Below are 24803 nucleotides of genomic sequence, written 5' to 3'. Positions count from 1 at the left end.
CTGCCACAAACACACACCTGAATCTTGCTGAAGAAGATCTTGTCCCAAACGCTATCACTTCTGATGACGCCGCGGCTGACCTCAGAAGCTTTTCTCTTCGCAGCAAAGTTGAGGAGCCAGCGCTTCACTGGATTATTGGCCTGACTGAATATCTGCACAACACCACAGAGAGAGAGAAACAACGTTAGCATCTTCTGTATGTGTGTTAAAGAGACAGGAGAGTACTTGATATTTGTTAAAGGAATAATTCAACCAAAAATTACTCTAAACATAGCTGATTTGGTGTCTTTAGTTATGCCCTGGAGCTACGAGGCTAATGTAGCCAACAAGTAATGGAAGCTTATGAGCATGCTAATTAGCATCATATTATTTGTACGCCCACGTTACACTCTTGCCTCATCTTGTGTTGAGTTATTCAAGTAATCTGAAATAGAATTGTCTCTGTGGTTTCTGACACTTCATGTCATACTGGTATTTATAATCATGGACAGCATTTAGGTAGTTTAGCAGACTACAGTAACAAACTTGACATGCTATAAGGAGTTCCCCAAAGGGGATATGCTAAGGGCAAGTTAAAAACACTGCTGAAACGTAGGTCAGATGTTGCTGTTGAGGATGTGCTCAAAGATTTCAGTGTTAGCATGAATGCCAGCTTTGTTGTTAATATTGTGAAGTTAAAATAAAATCATGACTGAAAACGATTAAATGCTTATGAGTGAAGGGATTCTTATTCTTGTTTACCGAAATGTAGAGTCAGAGTGTGTTTTAATTAAGCATGTAAAACGATTTCTGATTTTTTTACTAAACAGATATATGTTTATAACTGTGCCAGAGGTATAGACGTTACTCTTATGTTCATGTTGAGGAAATATGATTAAGGCAATATGGGAACAAAACACATTTCAAAACACATTTCTGACTTGACTTTAGACCAAAATCCTTTTGCTTTGAATTACCCTATACCTTAATTATATTTATTAAATTAAAACAAATGAACATTCCATTTTGTCACTACCAAACCAATCTCAACACTACCGAAACGTCACCAAATGTTTCAGTAGTGATAATTTTAACAAATTTTGCGCACAACTTGAAAATTCTGGCCACTACATGACTAGCAAACACAGATTTGTTCACCCATACAATCACAACATTTTTCATAAAAACACAAAAAATATTTGTTTAAAATATATAAATATGTTTCAGTAGTGACAATACTTAATGTTACACACTGATTTTCAGACTTTGGGACACATTTACTTTAAAACAATAGAATCTTAACTGCTCACCATGTGGCCAAGAGGGACAGGGATGCAGCCTCACTTCCTGCTGTAAAATGCAGGAGTGTGGCTAAAATAAGCCTACGAACCAAAACTCTGTGTTTCGGTAGTGACATGATGTGGTACAGCATTTTTTTTTTTTCATTTAAAAATGAAACTTAATTTAATTCGATAAATCTAAGTTATTCATCTTCAGTTTAACAGAAATAAAAAAAAGCTTGAAAAAACAATAACGTACCATTTTCACAAGTGTAAATTTAGGGGTTAGAGTTTAGCACAGCCACCATCAATAGAAAGTACCGTATAAATGATGATTTAGTATACATTTAGCTATCCCTGTTAATGCTTTGGGTTGAAATAGATCATAACATAACTTTTTTTTTAACTGAGGAACCTCAGTTTGAACTGATTTTGTAGCATGTAGTCCATATCAAATTTCAACGAGGACACACAGGACCCTGGAAATGCAGGGAGCTGTTGTCTAGAAATTTCAATGAGAAAATAAACTGCCTGGGGAAACTAGGGCTGTGAGAACACAAGGATGACCCCATTTATATGCTTTTATAACTTGTTTGTTACACTAGCCTCTTAGCTCCAGTGCAAAAAAAAACAAAAAAAACACTACATTTGGGCCGAGGGAAGAATAGTGCAAGGTTGCCTTTTTTTTTACCAAACAGGACGTCATTCAGTGTCAGAAACCACAAAAGCAGGTCTGTTCAAGTTTACTCCATGAGATTGCTGTTTGAGATTACAACTCCATGTGGTTTGAGATGATTTATGCAGTTTGCACAGTGCTAATCGGTGACGCATAAGTTTCCATTACTTGCTGGGTACATTAGCCCCGTAGCTGTAAAGACAAAATTGTGTAAAGTAGATTCCTCATCCTTTTTTTTTGATTTTGGGTGAAGTCTATATGATCAACAGGAGAAAACAGTAAGAAAAACGTGTGTGCGTGCGTGTGCGTGCGTGTGTGCATGCGTGTGTGTGTGAGAAATGCGGGTGTGGGAGAAAAACAGGAGGTATGGCCGGGTCACAGAGAGCACAGTGACTGAGCACCAGCTTGCTGGTTTCACACATGATTTGTCAATCACATCCTTTCTGCACGAAACGGAGCTCATGTTCAAACCATAAACATATGCACTGAGGTGCTGTTGTGGCTGCTGTTGTTGCGTGGGCCTAAGCGTGTTGCTGCAATCGAGTGTCTCTCACCTTGTCATACATGCGGTTGAGGAGCCGAGGCACCACGGGGAAGATGGTGGGCCGCAGGACCTTCATATCATCTGACAGGAGACGGATATCACCCTGGAAAAAGCCGATCCTCCCTCCATGGCAGTACACCACGGCCTGGAGAAACACACATTTTTATCAGTGCATTAAATCTAACAAACACTAGAGGCGAGTCTTGAAATGAGTTGTTCAGAGAATGGCATTGCAAGAGTTTTGTTAACTGTACATGTACATAAGTTTTTTCTTCTCCTTTGCTTATTTTCTTTTGCACTCTAACTGCAGCCTTTAGCTACAGCTAATATAAAAGCAATCTGACACCCAAAAAAGATTTTTGGTGACACAGACCTCCATTATTTGTAAGTTAAATTAGCCTCATACAATCATATGTAAAAGTTTGAACACTCCTAGTCAAATTATATGGTTTTTTTTTATTTTCTAAGTGAAAATGAGTACACATCTTCCATGGGGAGCAAAATTTAATGTGGCATTTTTTGCTGAATTTAACATAAAAGAAATAAAATAAATGAAAATATGGCCGGTACAGAAGTTATGGCACATTTTATATGTTTTTGTTTATTTTTTTTTTCAATATGTTAAACTCAGAAAAAGCAAACGCACAAAAACTCTGCACTAAAATTCGCAGACAAACAGTATAAAAATGACACATTGCAGTAAAATATTAACTTACTATTAATTACTTTTGCACAGGCCACATGTTTTCTCTCAATTTATTAAATTCAACAAATAGAAAGTAATCATGCATTAAAATGTGCAGTAATGTGTTCTCTGTAATGTGTTCTCTGTAGAGGATTTGTTAAGTTATTGTCACTTAGAAAGTCAACAAAATATGTAATTTGACTGGGGGTTTACAAGCATTTGCATACGACTGTATATAAGGTAAAACAACTGGCACATGCCTTTCAAATCTTGCATCATTCTTTTCTTGTGGGGCAGCAACAGTACACGGTGCAGCAAGTGCTTGCAGCTAGCTGGACACACCCACAAACTGTTCAAAATCATTAGAAAATGCGTGTTTAGGTTCCAAATAGTAAAAACAAAAACCCTAACAATTACAAAAATGGCCAGTGTAGACAATCAATAAAGTTTGGTGAAATGGGCAGAACTTGAAATCTTTTTATTTTTTCTGTGTCTTCAACTAATCATTTAAAACTAGCATTTTATTCAGTTATGCCACTCTTACGGGAGGTCTGGGACCCCACCCTGAATTCAAACCCTGCATATTTTACACTAGCTGTTCTTTACAATGTCTGAAATTTTCATGCTGAATAGACCAACAGAACTACTTGGAATCTTTTCATATGAACCATTGCTATTTTTGGAGATCCAAGGTTTTGTTTCTGACAGCAACAATATGTTTATTTTTGTATTCATTTATTTTGTTGTGTCCTGTGGCTCCTTATCAAGAGCTGGCCTTTTCCTCTCTTGGCTAAAAATGAGGCAGATGTTGGTTGTGTCAGCTGATGGCAGTTGTATCTAGTGCAGAGCCTGGGTGTAACTCTACACGTCCTCGTGCCGAAAACCGACAGGGGGGCACTTCAGGACATGGAGCTTTTGGGCAACACAGGAAGTGAAGAGTCAGTTGGTTTCCTCGTGCGTTCATGTGTGTGTGTGTGTGCATATGTCAGGGTGTCTTGTGTGTATGTGTGAAGTCTGTGGCTTCTTACCCTTGTTTGTGATTAACATTTGTTTTTGTTTTGTTTTTTTTAACTTTAAACTGAAGTGTATGCAACAACAGATTGAGGAGCAAGATGTTTTCAAGGTTCTCACATGCTTTAAGTCTTTCATCATTGAGTAAGCTAATTAAAGACTAGTGTGTGAAGCAGACTGTCATTTGTCTCACCTCATCACACTGCTTACCTCGATGAGCCTCTCAAACATGTGGGCAAGGGGCAGGAAGGAAATTAGCACGTCGTCTTGATTCGGACGGATGACTTTCTGCAGCAACACACACACACACACACACACACACACACACACACACACAAAGACACAGACACTGTGGTTAAAATGGGTTGCTCAGAAAGATGTAAACAATGTGTCTTGTTCTTCTAACAAAGCAGTTGGAAATACACAGGATCTACTTATCTACAATTAATGTAACAACTAAACAGCATGAGGAATTTCCACAGGCTGCTGGAGACAGCCATTATCCTGCACTCACTTACATCAGTTACTTTCAGAAAGCCAGAGAAATCAGCCACAACATTCCCATGTGTAAGCATCACGCCCTTTGGATTTCCTGAAAGGAAAGAACACACACACACACACACACACACATACACACACACACACACACAAAAACACATACACACACAGGGGCTTGTTTTTATATGTCATCAGTCAAGTCAAGTCAAATTTATTTGTATAGCGCTTTTTACATCTGATGTTGTCACAAAGCAGCTTCACAGAAATCCATTAAAGACAAAGTTTTAACATGAAATGTAAATCCTCCAAGTGTGCAAGCCAGGGACGACAGTGGCAAGGAAAAACTCCCTCAGAGCTGAGGAAGAAACTTCGGGAGGAACCAAGGCTCACATGGGGGGACTCATCCTCCTCTGGTCAAACTACCAACAAAATTATTATACTACTAATATTAATAGTAGTAGTAGTAGTAATAGTAGTAGTAGTAGTAGTAATAGTAGTAGTAGTAGTAGTAGTAATAGTAGTAGTAGTAGTAGTAGTAGTAACAGTAGTAGTAGTAGTAGTAGTAATAGTAGTAGTAGTAGTTGTAATAGTAGTAGTAGTAGTAGTAATAGTAGTAGTAGTAGTAGTAGTAATAGTAGTAGTAGTAGTAGTAATAGTAGTAGTAGTTAGGAGTCCATGAAAACTTCAGTGTAGAGTGGGAGTGGGCAGCTAGTCCAAGTCAAGTGGCGGTAGCTGGGCAAGTGGCAGCGACTGGGGCGTGGGCAACTGGTCTGAAGAGGGTAGCAGGAGAGCTCCGCAGACAATCATCCATCAGTGTCCGTCCGGCAGGTGGGCAGTCAGGACATCCCATGTTCGTTATTAAGTAAGTGTATAATGAAAATGTCCCACAATATTATATGTATCTACCTTCATGTACAAAGTGTATGTCCCATATGTATTACAAGAAGCAGAAAATACAACCAACTTCTAAGACTGAATTTTGGAGCTGAATGAATGACAAATGTGAAAGGCAAAGGGTGGACACACTAAATACTGAAAAATGTGAGATTATATTTAGTTAAAATTAAACAGATCAAAGGATGGGCTCTGACTTTGAACAGTACTGTAAATGTACCTACATGTAGTGGAAAAATTACACACATGCAAAGGTTTGTGCAGCCCTGGTCAAATGACATCTTTTTGTTTATCTAAGTGAAAATAAGTTCACATCCTTTACAATGAAACACATTTCTGCAGATTTTAATACACATTTACTGTTGATGTGCTGAATATAACATGATGGGGGACTAAAAATCAAATTATGGCCTATGCATGTGTATGTATAACAACTAATCGTAATCTCTTTAATAACAATTGTTCTGTTAAAAATGCACATGGAGCTCTTGTAATGCCATTTTACTGCTCCTGTCATTGTAGGTTAGCCCTGTTTTTTCCCTCAAAGTCAGCAAAATTTGTCCTGCAAATGTACAAAACAAACTCATCAACTGTATCGAAAAACATTTCATTTATCAAAGTTCTCAGCTATGTGCCAAGTGAAATACTTGGCTTACGTAACTCTAAGAGGGTCAAGTATCATGATGGAAATTCTCTTCTGTGTTCCTCTCAGGCTGACCTTCAGATCCTCTGGCCCAGAATGAATGTGATTTAGTGTTACATTGCTAAGAGACTGTAAAGGTTCATGTCTCCATAAAGATGGGGGAAAGATAAGAAGCAGGGTCAGGCTAGGGTTCAAATCAAGGCCTCTGTGAGGCCAAAGTGCAGTAACAATAACAGCCAGCAGATGGCAGCGCACTTTAACCTGCACTTCAGGCCAAGACACGTGTTGGGCAATTCCTGGTTGGAAACCGGAGGCGAGTTTTTTCCTTGAAGATGATGAAAGACGAAAGGGTACTGTAGTGGGTTGTAATGTGATCTGCGAGTCACTGCTCTGGTGTGTATGAGTGTGTGTTCAAACATGTACAATTGTGAATGATGAATGATTCATGAAATGTCATGATATCATAGTCAAAAATAACCCAGCTTGTATAAATACACATCATTCCCTTGGTATGTATTTGGACAATACTGTAAATTTGCTGTATTCTCAAGCAGGTTTGAATAGCAATGAAAAAATATATGTTTGGCAATAATGCTGAATGCTACCTTTTATTTATAACTTCTGTCCAAATGTACTTCATTTTGGAATAATCTATGGAATATTTCTATGTAGTCCTGCCATTTTCAACAAGCATACATGTTGGTTCAAATTAACTATAATATTATCTCTTGTATACAATAACTACACTGAGGCTGCTTATTTCAGTACTTCTAAGCGACATAAACAAAAAGTAACATTATTCCAAAATGGTCAAACACACAGCCTGAAACGCACAGAAACAAAATGTATGTTTGGTTATCATTCAGTGCTGGACTGATATAGAGCAGCAGTTTGTGTTCAATGTCCGAGTACTTTTGGAGGGAGCTGTGTGTATTAATGTAGGTTTACCTGTAGTACCGCTGGTGAAGCAGACGATCGAAAGGTCGTCTGGTCGAGGCAGCTGCAGAACAAAGGAAAACTCTCTTAGACTGGCTTTACAGATTGGAGCTTTTACACAACTAAAAGTTACACAAAGCAGTTCAAAAATATAGTCATGCAACACATTTAATAATTCCAGCAGTAAGCAAAATTAGTATGTTGTATCGTTCTACGTAGATCATGATAACAGTAAGCTAACAAGGCAGAACTGATGCTAGCAAAAAGCTCTTCAAACAGCTATCTTGTTCTCATTAGCTGACTAGCCAACTGCAGCTAGATTACGATATGTTAAACTAGCTGATTACCAGAAAAGCATACAATATATTTAATTCATTACCAAATTTGTAGCTAGTATTTTTCAGATATTGTTCTACACAGATTACCATAACTGCAAGCTAACAAGGCAAAAAAAAATTCTAGCACAAATAGCTGTCATGTTACTATTATTTGACTAGCTAGCTAATTGCAGCTGGATACTAATACGTAAAGCTAACTGGTTACCAGAAAAAACATGCAGCACATTTGATTATTTTATTGGTTAGCAAAAATTATAGCTACTACTTTTTAGATATTCTATCATTCTACAACAGCAGGTTAACAAGGCGAAACAAACCCAAAAAGCAGTTCAGCTGGGATGTTAACATTAGCTAACTAGCTAGCTAACTGCCGCTGGATATTGAGGCGATAACTAAACATGCAGCACATTTAATTATTCCCTTAGTTAGCAAAGTGTGTAGCTAGTTTTTTTCACAGCTACCAAGACAGATAGCAAAGTAACATTAAATCAACGTTACTTTGCTATCTGGTTACTGCATTGTGATGACAACAGCAAAAAAGTGTACGCAGCAATTTAAACAGCTGTCATGTTAACATTAGCTAGGTAGCTAGCTAACTGAAGCTGTATACTGATGTGTTAAGGTAACTAAACAAGCTGCACATTAAATTACATTTATTGCTATTATTTTTCATACATTGTATTGTTCTACATAGACTATAAATAATATACTATATAACGATTACTTTCTTTACTTCTCATTGTTCACAAAATACTTCATGAATATGTTATGTTTTGCTGGCTAGTTTACAGCATTTCAATGTACACTGTACACGTTATTATTGAAAAGCAATTTTAATATGACAAACTTTCTGAATTAAGATAGCTACGACAAATTCAAGGCAGCTAATATATAACTATATAACTATATATTAGTACGTATAAAATGACTGCTATGTTTGTTGCTTAGCAGCAGTTTCCTTAAAGCAGCGCTCTAAAATATATGTTCTTCCATTATAAATGACAAGTGAACCTAAAACTATTCTAGGCTAATTCTAAGCATAAATACTATGTATATTTGATCAAGGGAGATGTGATTTAATGAATACGGCAGGGCTAACATCCTCCTTTTTGCAGCCTAGTCTCTTCTATATCATATATGAGACAAAGACTATGTACTTTTATTCTGCTGTCACAAAGACGATTAAGTTAGATTTAGACTTAACTTTTAGTCTCTCCAAACATTTACAAGCCGTTCACGTAAATATACATATAAATGTTGTAATACAATAGAACTCAATCATAGTTGCTCTTAAAGAAACTATGTGACCACCTGATGCAGAAGCTGCCCCTTTTTCACGCTGACTTCTCAGTTTAGTGGCCTGCTTGCTGGTCTTTAGCAACACTTGTCTTCAATGAATGTGGAAGAGCAGCTCCTTATCTGAGCATTCGTGAGCTTTGCAACAAGAAAAACCTGAACATTTTTCGTTTCTTGTCTTTGAAATGTGCCTGAGCCATACCACATTACTGTACCTTAAAAGACTTGTTGACTTACGGTCAAGGAAGTGTCTCTAAAAGTAAGGCTGGAGACGTCTCTAATGTTTGAGAATGTAACATACAACCACAAACGAATACAAATCAAAAGCCACTCAAGACATAGTGATGATACAATGGCGCCACGGCTACTCACCACTGGATTTCTGTAATGTTCTCGTCCTAAAGCCTGAGAGTGGTAAAAGCATGCAAACAGACATAAAGCCCAGCGTTAACATCTCAACAGTAGCAATATGGCAAATGAAAAAAAATATATAACAACAACTTTTTAAATTGTGGCCACAGACAACATAAACACCAGCATTAGTGAAATAAGCCTACCAGTCAGAGGCATTGTGATTGCCAAGTCAGCGAACTGCAGAACTACTTTCAATTTTACAGTAGGAATTTTAGTTTTTACCAAAAGAATTTTAGATAGCTTGTGCAATAGGAATTTTGTCCATAGATGTTGTTACAGTACAAGTTTTCAGTAGGACAGTAATTTTTCCAGAAGGAATTTTGATAGTTTTTATAATTTGGATTTTTTATAGGCTGAGATTTTTTCAATAGGATTGTAGTTTTTCAACATGAGGACAGTTTTTACAATACGAATTGTCAACTGGACAACAGTTTTTACAACAGAAAGTTTCAGTAGGATGATTTTATAGACTATTATAACTGAGTGGATGATAAAATGAGTGAATTACACAGGGCACAAGGCATGTTTTAGCATGTCTTTCATGCTTTGTGCTTCCTACTGACATGATATACAGGACTTATCAGATATACTACCAAGGAAGCACTGTATACCTTGAGCATCTCTGGAATGCTTCGATGTAACGCACATACACACACACACAAACATACTGGAGAAGATCCTCAAAGACTGTATCTATCTGTATCACAGAGCTATAAATAAGTATAGAAAGCCTGTCATAACTTTCTATGCCTTCTATCTTATCTAGATTTTTAAGCCTGGGAGCACAACCACAGGCAACTACAACTGTGCTTGTTCTGAGAATCTAGAGGTTTAGTGCAATGATTCCCAAGCGCAGCAGTTACAAAGGAAGAGATACTGTAATAAAAATGACTTGCTATAAAAAATTCTCATCATATTTGTGTGATATTGATTTCCACAGTATCACAATTTGTGTTACTGCATGGCAGGCAGCTACTCCCTCTCCGCCCTGTTTCTGCTGTAACACTTTGTGGGTGGGAGAGGCATAAAAGATGTCTAGCAAGCAAAAAAGAGCCTTTTAAAGAGGAGTTTGGGAATCAGTGGTCAAGAGGGCCGAAGCAGAATACCGCTCATACATTGTAATAGAGCCCAGAACGGAGAACGGCCCTGCTGGCTCCTCTGACATCCTGTTCAAAACTGTAGTTGTTTGTGTGGTGTGTTCTCCAGTGTTTTCATACCTCAACATCTTTTAGAGCCTGGATCTGAACGCCACACTTCTCGCCCTGCTCCACGAGCTCTGAGTCGAAAGGGTCCATGAGGATGATCCTCTTCAGGCCTGGAGTCTCCTGCCGCTCCACATTACCCAGAAGCACCTTTGCCTTTTCAGGCTTATCACAGATCACTGTAGAGATCTCAGCTGAGGAGAGACACACAACAGGAGTCAATCAGTGGCTTGTATGTTGAAAGGCTGAAAAGAAAACAACAATATAATTATGGCATAAACAGACAGATCGATGCAACATGAACCATTAATCTGAAGATGGTGATTTTACTGCATTGATTTTGGAATGTTGTTATTACAGTCCATTATAAACCAGAAATTATAATCCATTCCAATAATATTGAATAAATTATAAGATACACACCATTCAAAAGTTTGGAATCATTCTGAAGTATGGAATCACAGGCCAATTGTTTGTAATCACAGGTCAATAGTTTGTAATAAGTTTGAAATCATTGGTCAATATTTTGGAATCACTGGTCAAAAGTTTGGAATCGCTGCTCACAAGGTTTGAATTGGTGGTCGCAGGTTTGTCTTCTCTTCAACAGTTTGGAATCACTGTTCAAAGGTTTGACTTTGCTGGTCAACAGTTTGAAATCACAGTACAAAAGTTTGGAATCAGTGGCCAACAGTTTGGAATCACTTTTAAAAGTATGGAATCAATGTTCAAAAGTTTGGAATCACTGTTTAAAAGTATGGAATCAATGTTCAAAAGTTTGGAATCACTGTTTAAAAGTATGGAATCAATGTTCGACAGTCTGAAATCACTGGTCAAAACTTTGAAATGTTTTTCAATAATAAAAGACATTTTTTAATTACATGTATAAAATGGTTCCAATATGCTAATTGTGTGCAACTTCACAGATAATATAATCCAATAATGAGTAAGACAGTAGGAAGCTGTAAAATATATGATTCCAAACTATTTAACAGTAGTGTGGCTCCAATTCAATTTAAAAATATTACTGAATTGTCATTAAATAAGTTTTTAAAGAGTTGAAGGAAATCGTAGTGAAATTTGAGATTTCTGCTTTGAATAATTTCTAGAAGAACTGTAATCAAATCAAACTGTCAGAGATTTACTACCCCAGTAACTATGAAATAAAAATATATATAATTTATGTGGAGGTGTGAGAAATTAAAGTGTGGGACCACATACGAACTCTTAAGGTTTACAGGGTTGTTGAACAGATGAAAGCTAGTAGTCTTACCAATGTTGATAATGTATCGAATGGCATCAGGCCCCAGTGTGTCATAAAGTGGTACAACAACCATAGAGTAGGTGTAGCAAGACAGTTCTGCGATTATCCACTGAAAACACACAAGAGAGCCATAAATAAATATGCTATTAATGAACTCTTTCAACAGACCTGGCAGACATTCTTCATAAGACTTTGTCACTGTTCCTTTAGCCTTGAACTCTTACCTCCGGCCTGTTCTGTGCAAACACTCCAATGAGCTGGTCAGAATTGGGCTGGCAGCCCTGAGACAGTAAGCCTGAGCCCAAATGCTCTGCTCGGGTCATAACCTGCAGATAAGGAGGAAAAACACAGCACAGGCCAATGACCAAAGAAGAACTATTATTCAAAAGTTTGGAATCACTTGAGGGAAGATGGACAGAAGTATGTTGCATAGCTACAAACAGTAGTAGTAGCCATCTTTAACTAAATTTTGGCTGCATCTCTGTTCATTTTTATAGATAACAGTATCAAACAGTGGCCGAAACCTCATAAGGCTACATTTACATTACCACGTTGAAAGGTGAAGTGGCACAAATACGATCTTTTGCCCTAATGTGACTCAGATCTGATGTTTTCAGGGCTGTGTGGACACGCAAATCTGATCTTTTCAAATCCAACCTGAGCCACTTTCGTATGTGGTCCTAAATCGGATACGTATCTGATTCGTGGCCGTGCGACCTTAACGTGAACGTTCAGATCAGAATTCATATGTGCTTTTTTCCACTGCGTGTGCACCATCATCGAGCGTTACCATGGCAACAGCGCCGAACAGAAGTTAAAGCCTGTAAACGGGAGAAAGCATCACTTCTCACCTTGTTCGCCTTCATCTCTCTCTTATAATGCAGCTGAGAGCTGTTCAGAGTTAATTATCTTTGCAGTGAAGGCTCTGACTTTGCCGATGATGCACGTGACGCACGTGATTCATTCACGTGACGTTACTGAGTAGGACGTGGACATGCGGGTCATCTCAGGACATCGGTTTGTTCGCATTAATGACAGGGAACATCTCGAGATCATGAGAGATCGGATTTGAGCAAAAAATTGGATTTGAGCAATGAGGCTTGTAATGTGAATGTAGCCTAAGTGTATTTGTGATTACTCAACAACTCGGCACGGTTTGAATGTGTGATGGGAATAGTTTATCAAAAAATCTAATTTATACAGTTCCCCACTTACAGCAGATGTAGCTTAACAGCCAATACGTTTGGAGTCCAGTTTTTTAGTATACAACTGGATTTGCAAGGCTAATGTTGACAACCAATACTAGAACTAGTAAAGATACAGCAACAAAAACATCTCCCAACTCACTCAAACTGCATCTAGGTCTACATTACAGTCACACAGACAAGTCAATGTCATTTAGGACATAATATGACAATGTCAGGGATGGATCATTGTATTAAGAGGCGTTATCTGATGATAATTCATCAAATAACAACAAACACAGATCTAATGAAAAGGAATGGGCTGAAGGGCCTGTCCTTGTGCTCTGAGGGCCCCCAAGGCCCCTGGCAGTCAAAGGCACCTAGGCACTGGCCCCACTTGCCCATCATTAAACCATACATTTGTACTGTGAACTACAGAACTGAAAAAAAAAAAAAACTTTACAGCTATGTGCAGCTGCATGAGACAAAACCAGAGATGGTATTCACAAAGCAGTCGTAAATTAGATGACTGATTTGGGATGAGATTCCTCTGTGTTTAAAATGGACGCTCTCACAAAAACTGATTCTACTGCTAAGGTAGTAGACTCCTAAACCACACCGGCAAGACTGTGTGACCTTAATTAAGTCATAATACAGACAATTCCTTTTTTTAGTCCATAGTTAGGATCTGACAGGTCAAGATAAGATTTTTCACAAATTTGTATTACAGAAAGAAATCTTTTCTTAATTTAGGTATTTTGTATGTGTATATATATATATATATATATATATATATATATATATATATCTTCTCATTATTCAACTGCGTAAGTAGGTTTTAAGAGGAAATTTCTTCTTAACAACAGTTGGTGAATGAGGGCCATTGTTTCAGAACCAACCTGCTATCCAAAGAAATCAAAATCTCGAAAATGGTAATTTTACAGGAGAGGGCAAAAACGTCCTTAATATTTAATGTAAGTTAATGTAACGTTTATTCCTTCCAAGTAATTTTGGAGCATTTCTATTGGTCCATTCATCATGACATTTTGCAGGTGCTGGGCTGCTGAGCTTAAATTATGTAGAAAACTAAAAATTGCAAAAAAAAAAAAACTGGAAATACTTCTTTGTGGTTACTTTTTTTTGTTTTGATTTTTGGAAAATGACAATAAAACATCTATTCAGCCTACAGCGGTTTATCATTCATGGTAAAGTTCTAAGGAGTGCTTCACCTTCATGTGTGCTTTTTGAATTAGGCACATTACAGGGCAGAACAAAGGTCATTTAACATATATCAGTCTAAAAGGCACAGTAACAAAAACAGCCTGTTTAATTAATAAGGGATACACAATACAAAGAATTATGACCATTTTTAACACCACTTGAATGTTATAAGTGGACTTCAAGGGAAAAAATATAAGAATTTAGGATATGCGCCCTTTAATATTATTTTTCCATACCTGCTGGTGCACAATTACATAATAAAAAATCAGGTAATGTTTTAGAAGCAGGAAGAAGTCTTAAGGTAAAAAAGTTCACTGTTTTCCGTGGTTTATTTTCCACACTTACCTCTTTATAAGACAGCCATTTATAAGGTTGATTGGGGAGGCGGGAACCTAAACATGGTCCATCACCTGATGAAACAGTAAGACAAGTCAGAATTGTTGAACAAAAACCAAACTAAAGACCAGAAATTTCACTTCCTGTAGGATTTGTGGCAGCAGGTTTTCATGGTATTTTGACGGTTAATTTGGCATTCAAATAAAGTCACCTTCTCCTTATTATAAATAACCATAAATGGACCATTCTACAGAATTAATCCAAACTGTAGTACCACAGTAAAGTTGTGTTATGATCTACTTGAACACAAGGCATTAATAAAGATAGTGGTAAGCTTAATATATACAAAATAGGGCTGGATGTTATGACAGTATTCATTGTTACTGTGACAAATCACAGTATTTCACAACGTGCTTTTCTGAGCACTGTCAATACTTAAAGAACACAGACTACTGAATGTTTGATTAAAAATGTGTCTTCAACTCTGATACTCGGTAGAATGATCAAAATAACAATTTTACCAGATAACACCAAGATCAAAGATGAGTAAAGAGAGATTGTTTTTTTTTAGTGAATGTTCATGGTATTATGATCTTTGCTTGAAACTCGGCCAAACAACTTTATTGGGCCAGGAAACTTGGCTCTCATACAAAGCCTGATTCACAAATGAAAATGGAATATATTTCAGTAGGCTGTGGACATAATTCAAAGTCTAAAGAGAATGTAATGTTATAATGATACAATAATATAAACCTATTTTCAATAGGTTGTATTTTGTGCCACAGTCATGCACATACAGTCATAATGAAAAAGTCTGAAAAGCCCCAGTCAAATGATGATTTGTTAATGGCAAATAAACAAATTAAAATAGAACAGAATAAAACAGAAAACAAACTTACTGATCATCTTCAGTCCATAACATTATTAAAAGATTCAGAGAATTCTCTGTGTGTAAAGGTCAAGGCTGAAAAACATTATTCAATGCCTGTGACCTTCGATCCCTCAGACAGCACTACATTAAAACCTGACATGCTTCTGTAATGAATGAAACTATATGGGCTTTGATCAGTAAACATGTTCACTGCTGCATCTACAAATGCAAGTTAAGACTCTACTAGGCAAAGTGGAAGCCATATATCAACAACATTCACAAGTGCCGCCGACTTCTCTGGGCTACAGCTCATCTGAGATGTACTGACGCAAAGTGTTAAACATGTGCTGTGGTCTGATGAGTCCACCTTTCAAACTGTTTTTGGGAATAATGGATATAGTGTTCTTCAGACCAAAGGAGGAAAAATGTGTGGTGCATTATGAACTGCAATATACGACAAATAGACCCTGGACTGTTGAGCAGCAAATATGTTATATCAAGCAAGAATGAGAAAAAATATCTACTTTCACAACTACAGTAATTGGTGTCCCTTTACTATATTATGGTTACCAGATATGTGCAGGCCTCGCTGGAACACCTCATACAAGGTTTTGGCGTCTTCGTGGTAGTGTGTGAGGAGCTCGGGACTGTCGCCCAACATCGATCTTCGACCACCACCCTATGTTTGAAAGAAAGAAGAGAAATATTAAGATTTCCGTGAAAAAGAGTCAAACGTATGCATTGAAAAGCATAGTGTTTGCTACTTATTTACAGAGCCAAATGAACTTCTCAACCCATCTGTCTCTCTTAGGGTTGGTTTCTTGGACAGCTATTAAGCCTAGACCTGGACTACATTTACCTTTCAATGGAGAATGTCCACTTAGAATGCTAGTCCAGGACTAGGCTGGGAAACTGACTCCTAGTATGCAATCTGATAAGAGCGCCAGAGCTCCCAAACGTAGCATAATGAATGGATGACTATGGAAAGAGCTAGCAAACGCAGAGAAATACACCTCTGAACTCAGGACCTGGAACTACTATACCAATCCAGGTAGGTACACCTACCCACACTTTAGATTTAGTCATGTCACAAGGTTTACTTATTAACTTAAGTCTGCTTCTGTTGACATGAAAGACAGCAGCTTCTTTTAGTAACACTCTACATTATAAACCTCCTCTACATGTTAAAAGTGCATGATATGGTCAGCAATTATAGCTGTGAGTCAAGATCTATTTTAGATAGTTGTGCAACAGAAAAAACTAAAGGGAAGTCCTTGACCACAAAAATGCCATGGAAAAATGAACAGATAAACCAACTGGAAAAGGGACTGCCAAGAAGCAGAACAGAAATAGAGAAAAACAAAACTAAGTATTCACTGTGAAATTCTTAACAAATGTATTAATATTTATAACAATGCAGAACGAACAGAGAGACAGAAATTCTACTCAAGATTAATGACAACAGAACCAACCCAAGAGTTTTTCAATAATCAATCACCTGTTAAGTCCTAACCAATGATCATCTCACTGAGGCTTTGACATCGAAATGTAATGAATTTGCATTATTTTAATATAATCAACAATCACTATCACATTTTATAACTGCAGAAGTACCAATTGCAGACTCTTTTTTGATTCAACAGCACAACTCTATGAACAGTTTTAAAAAGATTAGAGACAAAAGAGACAGAACTTTAAAAAGTTGTCATGCAGCTAAAATTCCTCCAGCTGTGTTTTAGATCCTATTCTAACAGCATAGTTTAAAAAAGTCACAGCCTTCGTCTAAGTGTGTTGAATAGTGTAAATTGTTCTTTGGAAAAAGGCACTTTTCTAGACACACTTAAAACAGCAATTACAGACCAATCTTCCAATTACAACCAACCTTTAATTTTTAAGTAAAATGACTGAAAAAAATAGTCTTCTAACAGCTTAACGGTTTCTTAAATGAACACAATATCCATAAAAATTTCCAGTCTTCCAGTCACTGAAACAGCATTAGTGAAGGTAGTGAATCATTTATTCTCACTGAGACCACAGACCACAGAATTCTTCAAAATCGGCTTGGTCTTTCTGGAACTGTGTTAAACTGGTTCTTTACACATTTAACTGGAAGACAGTGTTTTGTGAGCATAGGTGGATATATCTCAGATAAGCATAGTATTCTCTGTGGTGTACCACAAGGCTCAGTACTCAGTCCGCTTCTATTTTCTTTATATATGCTGCCACTGGGTCAGATGATTAAGAAGCATGGTATCATTTTTCATAGTTACGCAGATGGTTCACAAGTGTGTATATCTGTAGCTCCAGATGTTGTCAGTACAGTAGAAAAGCTTGTAATGTCTCTGCCCAGCATTGTCAGCTGAATGAATAGCAATTTTCTAAAACTTAAAGAAGACAAGACAGAAACAATTATAAGTAGTGAGGCAAATAGGAAAAAAGTGTATGAAAGATTTGGAAATCTGGCTTTACAAATAAAAATTGAAGTTAGAAATCTTGGTGTAACACTAGACTCTGATTTAACTTTTAAACCACATACTGATATTACCAAAACTGCTTTTTATCATTTAAAGAATATAGCATGAGGTCGACCTCATCTCTGTCTTCAAAAAGCTTTTTCCATGCTTTTTTTCTCAACTTGACTAATAAGTTGACTGTAATAAGTTCTTGATGTTCCCCAAAAACTTGAAATACTGAATTAAACATCTTAAAATACTTAAAAAATGTTTAGTAATAATTAATATGACAAGCAGTGGGAAACCCTCTGAGCCTTCTAAGCCCAGTTCTAATGGTTTCTGGGAACTAAAATTACATGTCTGTAATTGTTAGTTCCTTTTAATTCAATAGAATCATGCAGTATTACAGTACTTCCCTTGTTTTATTGGATGAAAACAAAAGGACTGAATTCTTGAAATGTCCAGTGGAAAATTGGCCAGTCTGTATTTTTTGTCTCTGTGGTATCTGAGTAAAAATAGCTACGCTAGCTCTCCTACTGGTTAGGACTTCAAGAGCTGAAGACTAAACATGTTAGATTAATTATCGGCACAATTACAAAGTAATCAACCATTCCAGTTTTGATTTCCAATAAACATGACCAATTTCATGAGAAAAAACGCTAATCTAAGCCATCTGGAAGCCCTAGATACGTCACTGACTGTGAATATGCCACTCTAATCAATGAGTTGTTAGAAAGGGAAAACACCTATACCAGGCCTCTACACTGAAAGAGTCACTGTGAAACTGCTACAAGACAAAATATGTACTGAAATGTCTGTCACAAGCTTCAAGTTAAACATGTAATGTTTTGAAAAGTTTTAAATATCTGTGTTTAATCTAGAACTTTTTTTTTTTTTAATTTTCCATTCCACCTTAAACACTGCAGCAGTTAGATTTTGGTGCCTAAATGCACAATGGTGTAACTGCATTAACTGCGTAAAAGCATGTTAACTGCTATGCTGTTTAAGGTGGAATGGAAAATTTAAACGAGAAGCTTACTTCATCCTCATCAGAAACTGTTCAAGCAAATCACTGTTAGCTTTGTGCTAAACTAGCAGGAAGCTATAAGGGTGCTAGCACAAGTTAGCATAATCATTGAGGTAGGTTTTTTCCTCATGTTTGTCATGACCAAGTTTTGACATTTATCGCCCAATTTGAAGGCCTAGCTCTAATAAGTCCCTAGGTTAAGTGAGTGTTTTATTTGTGTTGATAAGATTGTATAAATCCTTATGGCAATGCCATGACACTGTAACATGGAAAAGAAACTTGAGGCATCCTAGAGACACACCGTTGTAGCAGCATGCGAATGGTACTGAGGTGTCAAAAACAAGCAGTAATAATAACAGAAATTAGAAGCATCAGCAATTTCATATATGCTTTTCTTTGAACTGGGTGTGCCTTTGTGAATGATCTATAGACAGTAATAATAGAGCACTAGAATACTACGCAAATATGAGAGGCCTGTTCAATGTCAACTGAGGACATCAACGTGTTTTCATCAGGCGGAAAGGCCTTAGGGCAGACACACATCATCACAGAACTATAGTTATACATGCAAACAAGACAGAAATATAGGGTTTCTGCAGATCCGGTTCAGTTAGTTTTTCTGACATGTTATTGTGATAGTACACTGTAGATGCTTTGTAGACGCTCAGCTTTTCTGTAATTATGTTCCATTTAATACCTACTAAATGCAAAACTAAATGTCTGGGGGGTTTATAAAAGGTTTAAAAACCCAACAAAAATAATACTGGGATGGAATACTGCGATGAATAGTGGAAAAACATGAGGCACCCTTCTAACCAAAAAGTGAAAATGCTTATTTACTTCCAAAAGAGTTGGGACAGTATATGAAACGTACATAAAAACAGAAAGCAGCACCTTGTAAATCCATATTGACCTGTTCTTTAACCAAACATAAGATATTTCATATTTTATCTAATCAACTTCATTGTTTTTTCATAATTATACAATCATTCAGAAATTGATGCCTGCAGCACGTTCCAAAAGTTGGACAGTTGCATTTAATGCCCTTCAAGTGCAAAGATGGGTCAAGGCTTGCCACTTTGCCAAAAAATGCAACAGCAAATAATCCAACAGTTAAAGAGCAGCGTTCCTCAATAAGCGTTTGCAAGGATTTTAGTTATTCCCCCCTCTATGGTGCACAATATCTCTAATATCTCTGTGTGTAAAGGACAAGGCCATAAACCATAACGAACGCCCATGACCTTCGATCCCTCAGCTCTGCATTTAAAACCGCCATGCGTCTGTAATGCACATCGCCATAAGGGCTCAGGTATACTTTTGACAAACCACTGTCAATAAACACAGTTCATCGTTGCATCCACCAATGTACGTTAAGACTATGCACAGGAAAAGTCATATGTCAACAATGTCCAGGAACAATGCTGACTTCTCTGGACTTGAGCCCATCTGAAATGGACTGATGCCTTTCAGGTTGTTTATTGAACAATAGACATTGTGTTCTCTGGGCCAAAGGATCAGCCAGGTTGTTACCAGTGTAAAGTTCAAAAGTCAGGGTCTGTCATTGTATGGGGGTGTGTTGGTGCCCATGGCATGGGCATTGAAATATGCTGCCTTTTTGATGCCACATTGTGACACATTATCGAGTGAAAAATTAGAAAACGAAGGCCCCATATGGTTGCACAGCTGAAGACTTGTGTAACAGAAGAAAAACTGGATCAGTCGATGTCTTCAGTGCCCAAACATTTACTAAGTGCTCTTAAAAGGAAAGGTGAAGTAATACAGTGGTAAACATGCTAATGTTTTGGAATGCGGTGCAGCCATCTTATTCAGATCTGTGTATGTGTTTTAAATTTCATACAGGTCAAACAGAATTAACTAATCACTGCTTTCTGTTCTTATTAACATTTCACACACTGTCCCAACTTTTTTGGAATTGGGTTTGTACATAGAAAATCTAAAAACATGCCCTGAATAAGGCTATGCTGCCACTACATGTGTGCTGTAGCCTGAATGCCAGTTGCTATGTGAGCTGCGCTTTGAAATTGTTTTTAGATTCTCCGTGTAGCAAATTAAGCATTTTCTCTTTCTGGGTATGAGAATGTCTTGTTTTTTCCACTATTCATGTATAAATGCAACTAAACTTTAAATTATATATAATAGTTTCTATTGAATTTAACCCTAAACCTAAACTTAATCCTAACCATAACGTCAATCCAAGACCTAAACCCAATCCTAAACTTAACCCTAATGTTGTTGATAATCAACTGAGTTTCACCACATAGTTTGTTAAGAGTTTGAGCATCTGTAGAAAAATCTACAGGGGATTTTCAACATGTGACTGGAGTCCTTTTTATGTGGTCTGTTATATTTAATAGGACAATCCGGCAAAAAGGAAAAGTAACCATTTCTTCATCTGTTGTAGAAACATGCTTACTGGCCTCCTACAGTGGTGTCACAATAGCCCTGAGAGTGAGATTTTCTAGTTTAACAAATGGGGAAAAAAAAACCCTATTAGATCATGCATCTTGAAGGTGGGAGGAATGTTTGAAAAAACAGCGAGGGTGTGCTGTTTTTTCCTGATAGCTAGATAATGCCGAAGGAAGACTCATTAGCTGTACTTGTCTGTACTTGTCTTTCTGGAGTGGGGATTCCCAATGGTAATTTGATGTAATTGTGCAATGCATGCTGGGCATTGTAGTGAGAGAACATTCATGTGCAAAAATGTAAAAAGGACACAAAACCGTAAATTCTGTGAATCAGCTGAGGCTGATAGACGCAATACGGCACTACAGAATATTGCATACTATAATAAATTACATATTAAGTGCTAATTTAAAGCTGGAATGCCTCTTTAAATAGGAACTGAATTGTTTTGGCGTGGAACACCGTGCGCAAATAATGGGATAGTGCGATATGGCAATATGTTTTGAGCACCATGTCGAAGAAAGACCTGTATTGAGGTTTATACATGGTAGCTTTGATGTTGGCATTTGCAATACTAATTTTACAGAAGTCTGCCGTATGCAAATGAGCCAGCTAACCATTTGCTGTCCATGTCCTGACCAACCTAAAATGCTCAGGATGAGTTTCTGTAGATGTTCTTTAAATGCTTCGAACAAGCTCAAATAATTTTAGGCACAAGTAACGCAAGAAACCACTAATTTGTGTTTAATATCATACACTGGAAATTTTGCTATCCGGTGTCGACCAGAGGAGGATACGTTCCCCTTTTGAGTCTTGGTTCCTCTCAACGTTTCTTCCTATTGCTCTTAGGGAGTTTTTCCTTGCTACTGTCTCCATTGACGACGCTCATGGGGGCACAGACCTGGATTTTTCTGTAAAGCTGCTTTGTGACAACACCTGTGGTAAAAAGCACTATATAAATAAACTTTGACTTGACTTGACTGGAAATTAGTGCCAGGATTTCACAACACTTAAAACTGATTTTCCACAGTGGAACACTGTGCTCATCATTTTATTATGAAATCTGTCTTTTAATGTTGTATCATGGAATGGAATGGTCAAATAAACTGTCATGGGCTAGAAAGATCATAGGAGAAAATCAACCCCAGCTTCTTTCATACAGAAAAAAAAGCTGAAATAAATTTTCAATCAGCATCTCAGATCCTGCCATCGGGCCAAAGATTGAAAGTTCCTATGGCTAGGAAAAATGGTTAAAAATCTTTCATTCCATTAGCTGTGACAATTCTTAATAAATCTTGGTAGGTACCTTTATCTCTCTGTGGATTATTTTGATTATTGTGTAATTGTGTACCATTATTTAACTGTTTTTTTTCTTCCCACATATCTGTAATGAGCTTGTGATTAATGCTTTTTAAAATATTAGGGGTTAAATTACATTCCACTATATTTTTGTTGTGTTCTGTGTGTACAATGTAATGTTTCCATATGCCAGTGCTAAAGAGACATTTCCATTTTATGTATATTAAACCCAAAATAGAGATTCTATTCTGTTCTATTAAATGTCATTGAAATAGACGATTTCCTGTATGATGTGTAGAACCAGGCCCGGCAGACCATGCAACTCTCACACGTGAATACACGGCAACCTCAGAGAGATCCTACAAACTTATTCAAACTGCAGTCGGAAGTGAAAAACAGCTCATCATTGTTTGTTTTTTGGCTAATCCAGTTTAGGAATGAGCTGTATTTCAAAACATTCATCTAAACTGTTCAGCTAAATGGCATGGTTATCAGGGCTGCTTCTAGGCTAACTAGGCACAAAGTGTTAGCCTCCTGTCCACATGAGTATTGATGTGGACTTTATATGTGTGTGTATATATATTTATATATATATATCACATGCATGGTTATTCCTGTTTTAAGGTTTAGGTGCTTTAGGTCTTCATATCTGACACAGCTGATGACTGGACTGTGTAATATGTCACTAAATTTCATTATATGATCGTTATCGATCACACAAAAGCTTTTTCATTATTTTTGCTTCATCATTAGAGGAGAAATACAACAAAGCAGCCTATCTTGGACTGAATCATAAAATTTTTGTTGTTCCTTTATTATTTCTGCACAGTTTCTCTGTTGCTGTGCCCTTGATAAAAGCCCTTTTTAGAACAAAACAGACTAATATCTGTGTGTTTTTGGTTCCCGATTAACCAATTAATTAACCGATGAATTAAAGTTATAATGGACCAACTTATCAATTATGAAAACAGTCTTCAGTTCATTCTTTAAATTACATATTTACAGATCTGATAAAATTAAAAATCAAATTGTTCATATGTAAATTTTCAGTAAATTACCAGCTACGGAGTTGCATTACTTGTACAGATGTTATGTACAAATACAGGGGAGAACTGATCAACTAAGTGTACTGCAGAGTTACACCACTGCAATTTTGTGGTCCAGGTGACTGAAGTCACATTATAAAGTTGCTATTGCACTATTATTTACTGTTAGTATGGTACAGTACATTACTGTGAAAGTAAGGCCATTAGTAGCCAGTAATTTACAGTGAAATGTTTCACAGTGTAAGTTGCACTATTACCGCACTATGAAGCAACATAACTTCACCTGTATCGTTTCAGGCCGAGGAGCGTGGAGGTCTAATACAGTATTAGTCATTAGTTATGATTACCCAATAAGACTAATTCCCTTAAATAAATGAATGAGTGAAAACTACGTCCAGTTTGAGAGTATTCATTTGACACCTTAGGTAGTCTGTGGCGGGTACAGACTTGCTCTCAAAGCGTAATACTGTACCAGCACACACCTTGGAAAGTTTAGGAAATAGACTAATTACATATATTTTTCCATCCACTGATACCCAAAGTTGCCAGGGGCAAGACTGTTACACCCCCAAAAATCAGTTGGAATACGCCCGTGAAGCAGGTGTTCAAATAGGGCCTTCCTGGCCCATCTTCTGCCGTGTTCATGTAAATGCTACGAAAATAAACAAACAGGCATGGCAGATTCTGATTCAAACAAATTCACAAACCATCCATGGTAACACTTTCTTTGGGTAGCCCACTGCAGATGCTTACCTTGCTCTTAAGTTACATCTACATCTCTATTAAAATGCTCTTATTTTTTCCTAATTCTAACCTTAACCTCAACCCTACACCGAATTCCAACCCTAACTCTGGTCTTAAACCTAACCTTGGTGCTAATCCCAATCCTAACCTTACCTCTGTTGAGAGTCAACTGGGTTTCTCCAGTTAGTTTGTTAATAATTTGAATATCTGTGAAGTATCTAAAGAAGACTATGCAAATAAAGTGGGAACGCATCCCTAAACCCTTAACCCTTTGCTGGCAATAATAAAAGAACACATGAAAAATTCTATTGTGAGTGTGGATTGTAAGTAGAAAAGGAGAATTTATTTTTTATAATTGGAGTTTGCTGTTTTTTTGCGAAAAATATATATGTTTTTACACTTTTTGTCATCTACGGACACTGAAACAAACTGAAAACAGTCAGAAGTGTGAAATTGGATATGTGAAATTCAATATGTAATTAACTATGTAATGAATTGTGAAATTATGAAACTACAGTTAAAAAAGTATACCAACTCTGAA

At 37.0% G+C, this 24803-nt stretch overlaps 1 protein-coding gene across 2 annotated transcripts in view; it reads right to left on the bottom strand.

Moving 5' to 3' along the window:
• Positions 1 to 24803, bottom strand: part of acsl6 (acyl-CoA synthetase long chain family member 6) — a 53053-nt gene that overhangs the window by 8936 nt on the left and 19314 nt on the right. The window contains exons 1-12 of one of the 2 annotated variants that reach the window (XM_036589133.1): positions 16129 to 16247; positions 15840 to 15948; positions 14408 to 14472; positions 11882 to 11983; positions 11667 to 11766; positions 10412 to 10590; positions 9153 to 9185; positions 7159 to 7210; positions 4694 to 4767; positions 4386 to 4463; positions 2490 to 2624; positions 18 to 152 (exon numbers count right to left, since the gene is read on the bottom strand). In XM_036589133.1, the coding sequence (XP_036445026.1) occupies positions 18 to 152; positions 2490 to 2624; positions 4386 to 4463; positions 4694 to 4767; positions 7159 to 7210; positions 9153 to 9185; positions 10412 to 10590; positions 11667 to 11766; positions 11882 to 11983; positions 14408 to 14472; positions 15840 to 15930 (1044 nt within the window). In that variant the 5' untranslated portion in view covers positions 15931 to 15948; positions 16129 to 16247. Of the gene's footprint in view, positions 1 to 17; positions 153 to 2489; positions 2625 to 4385; positions 4464 to 4693; positions 4768 to 7158; positions 7211 to 9152; positions 9186 to 10411; positions 10591 to 11666; positions 11767 to 11881; positions 11984 to 14407; positions 14473 to 15839; positions 15949 to 16128; positions 16248 to 24803 lie in introns of those variants that run through there. The other variant, XM_036589131.1, reaches the window with a different exon arrangement.

Source organism: Colossoma macropomum, unplaced genomic scaffold, assembly GCF_904425465.1.
Source record: "Colossoma macropomum unplaced genomic scaffold, Colossoma_macropomum, whole genome shotgun sequence".
In the NCBI taxonomy this organism is placed as follows: Eukaryota; Metazoa; Chordata; class Actinopteri; order Characiformes; family Serrasalmidae; genus Colossoma; species Colossoma macropomum.
Note: the sequence above shows the minus strand (reverse complement) of the source record. Positions and strands in the feature narration are given on the sequence as shown.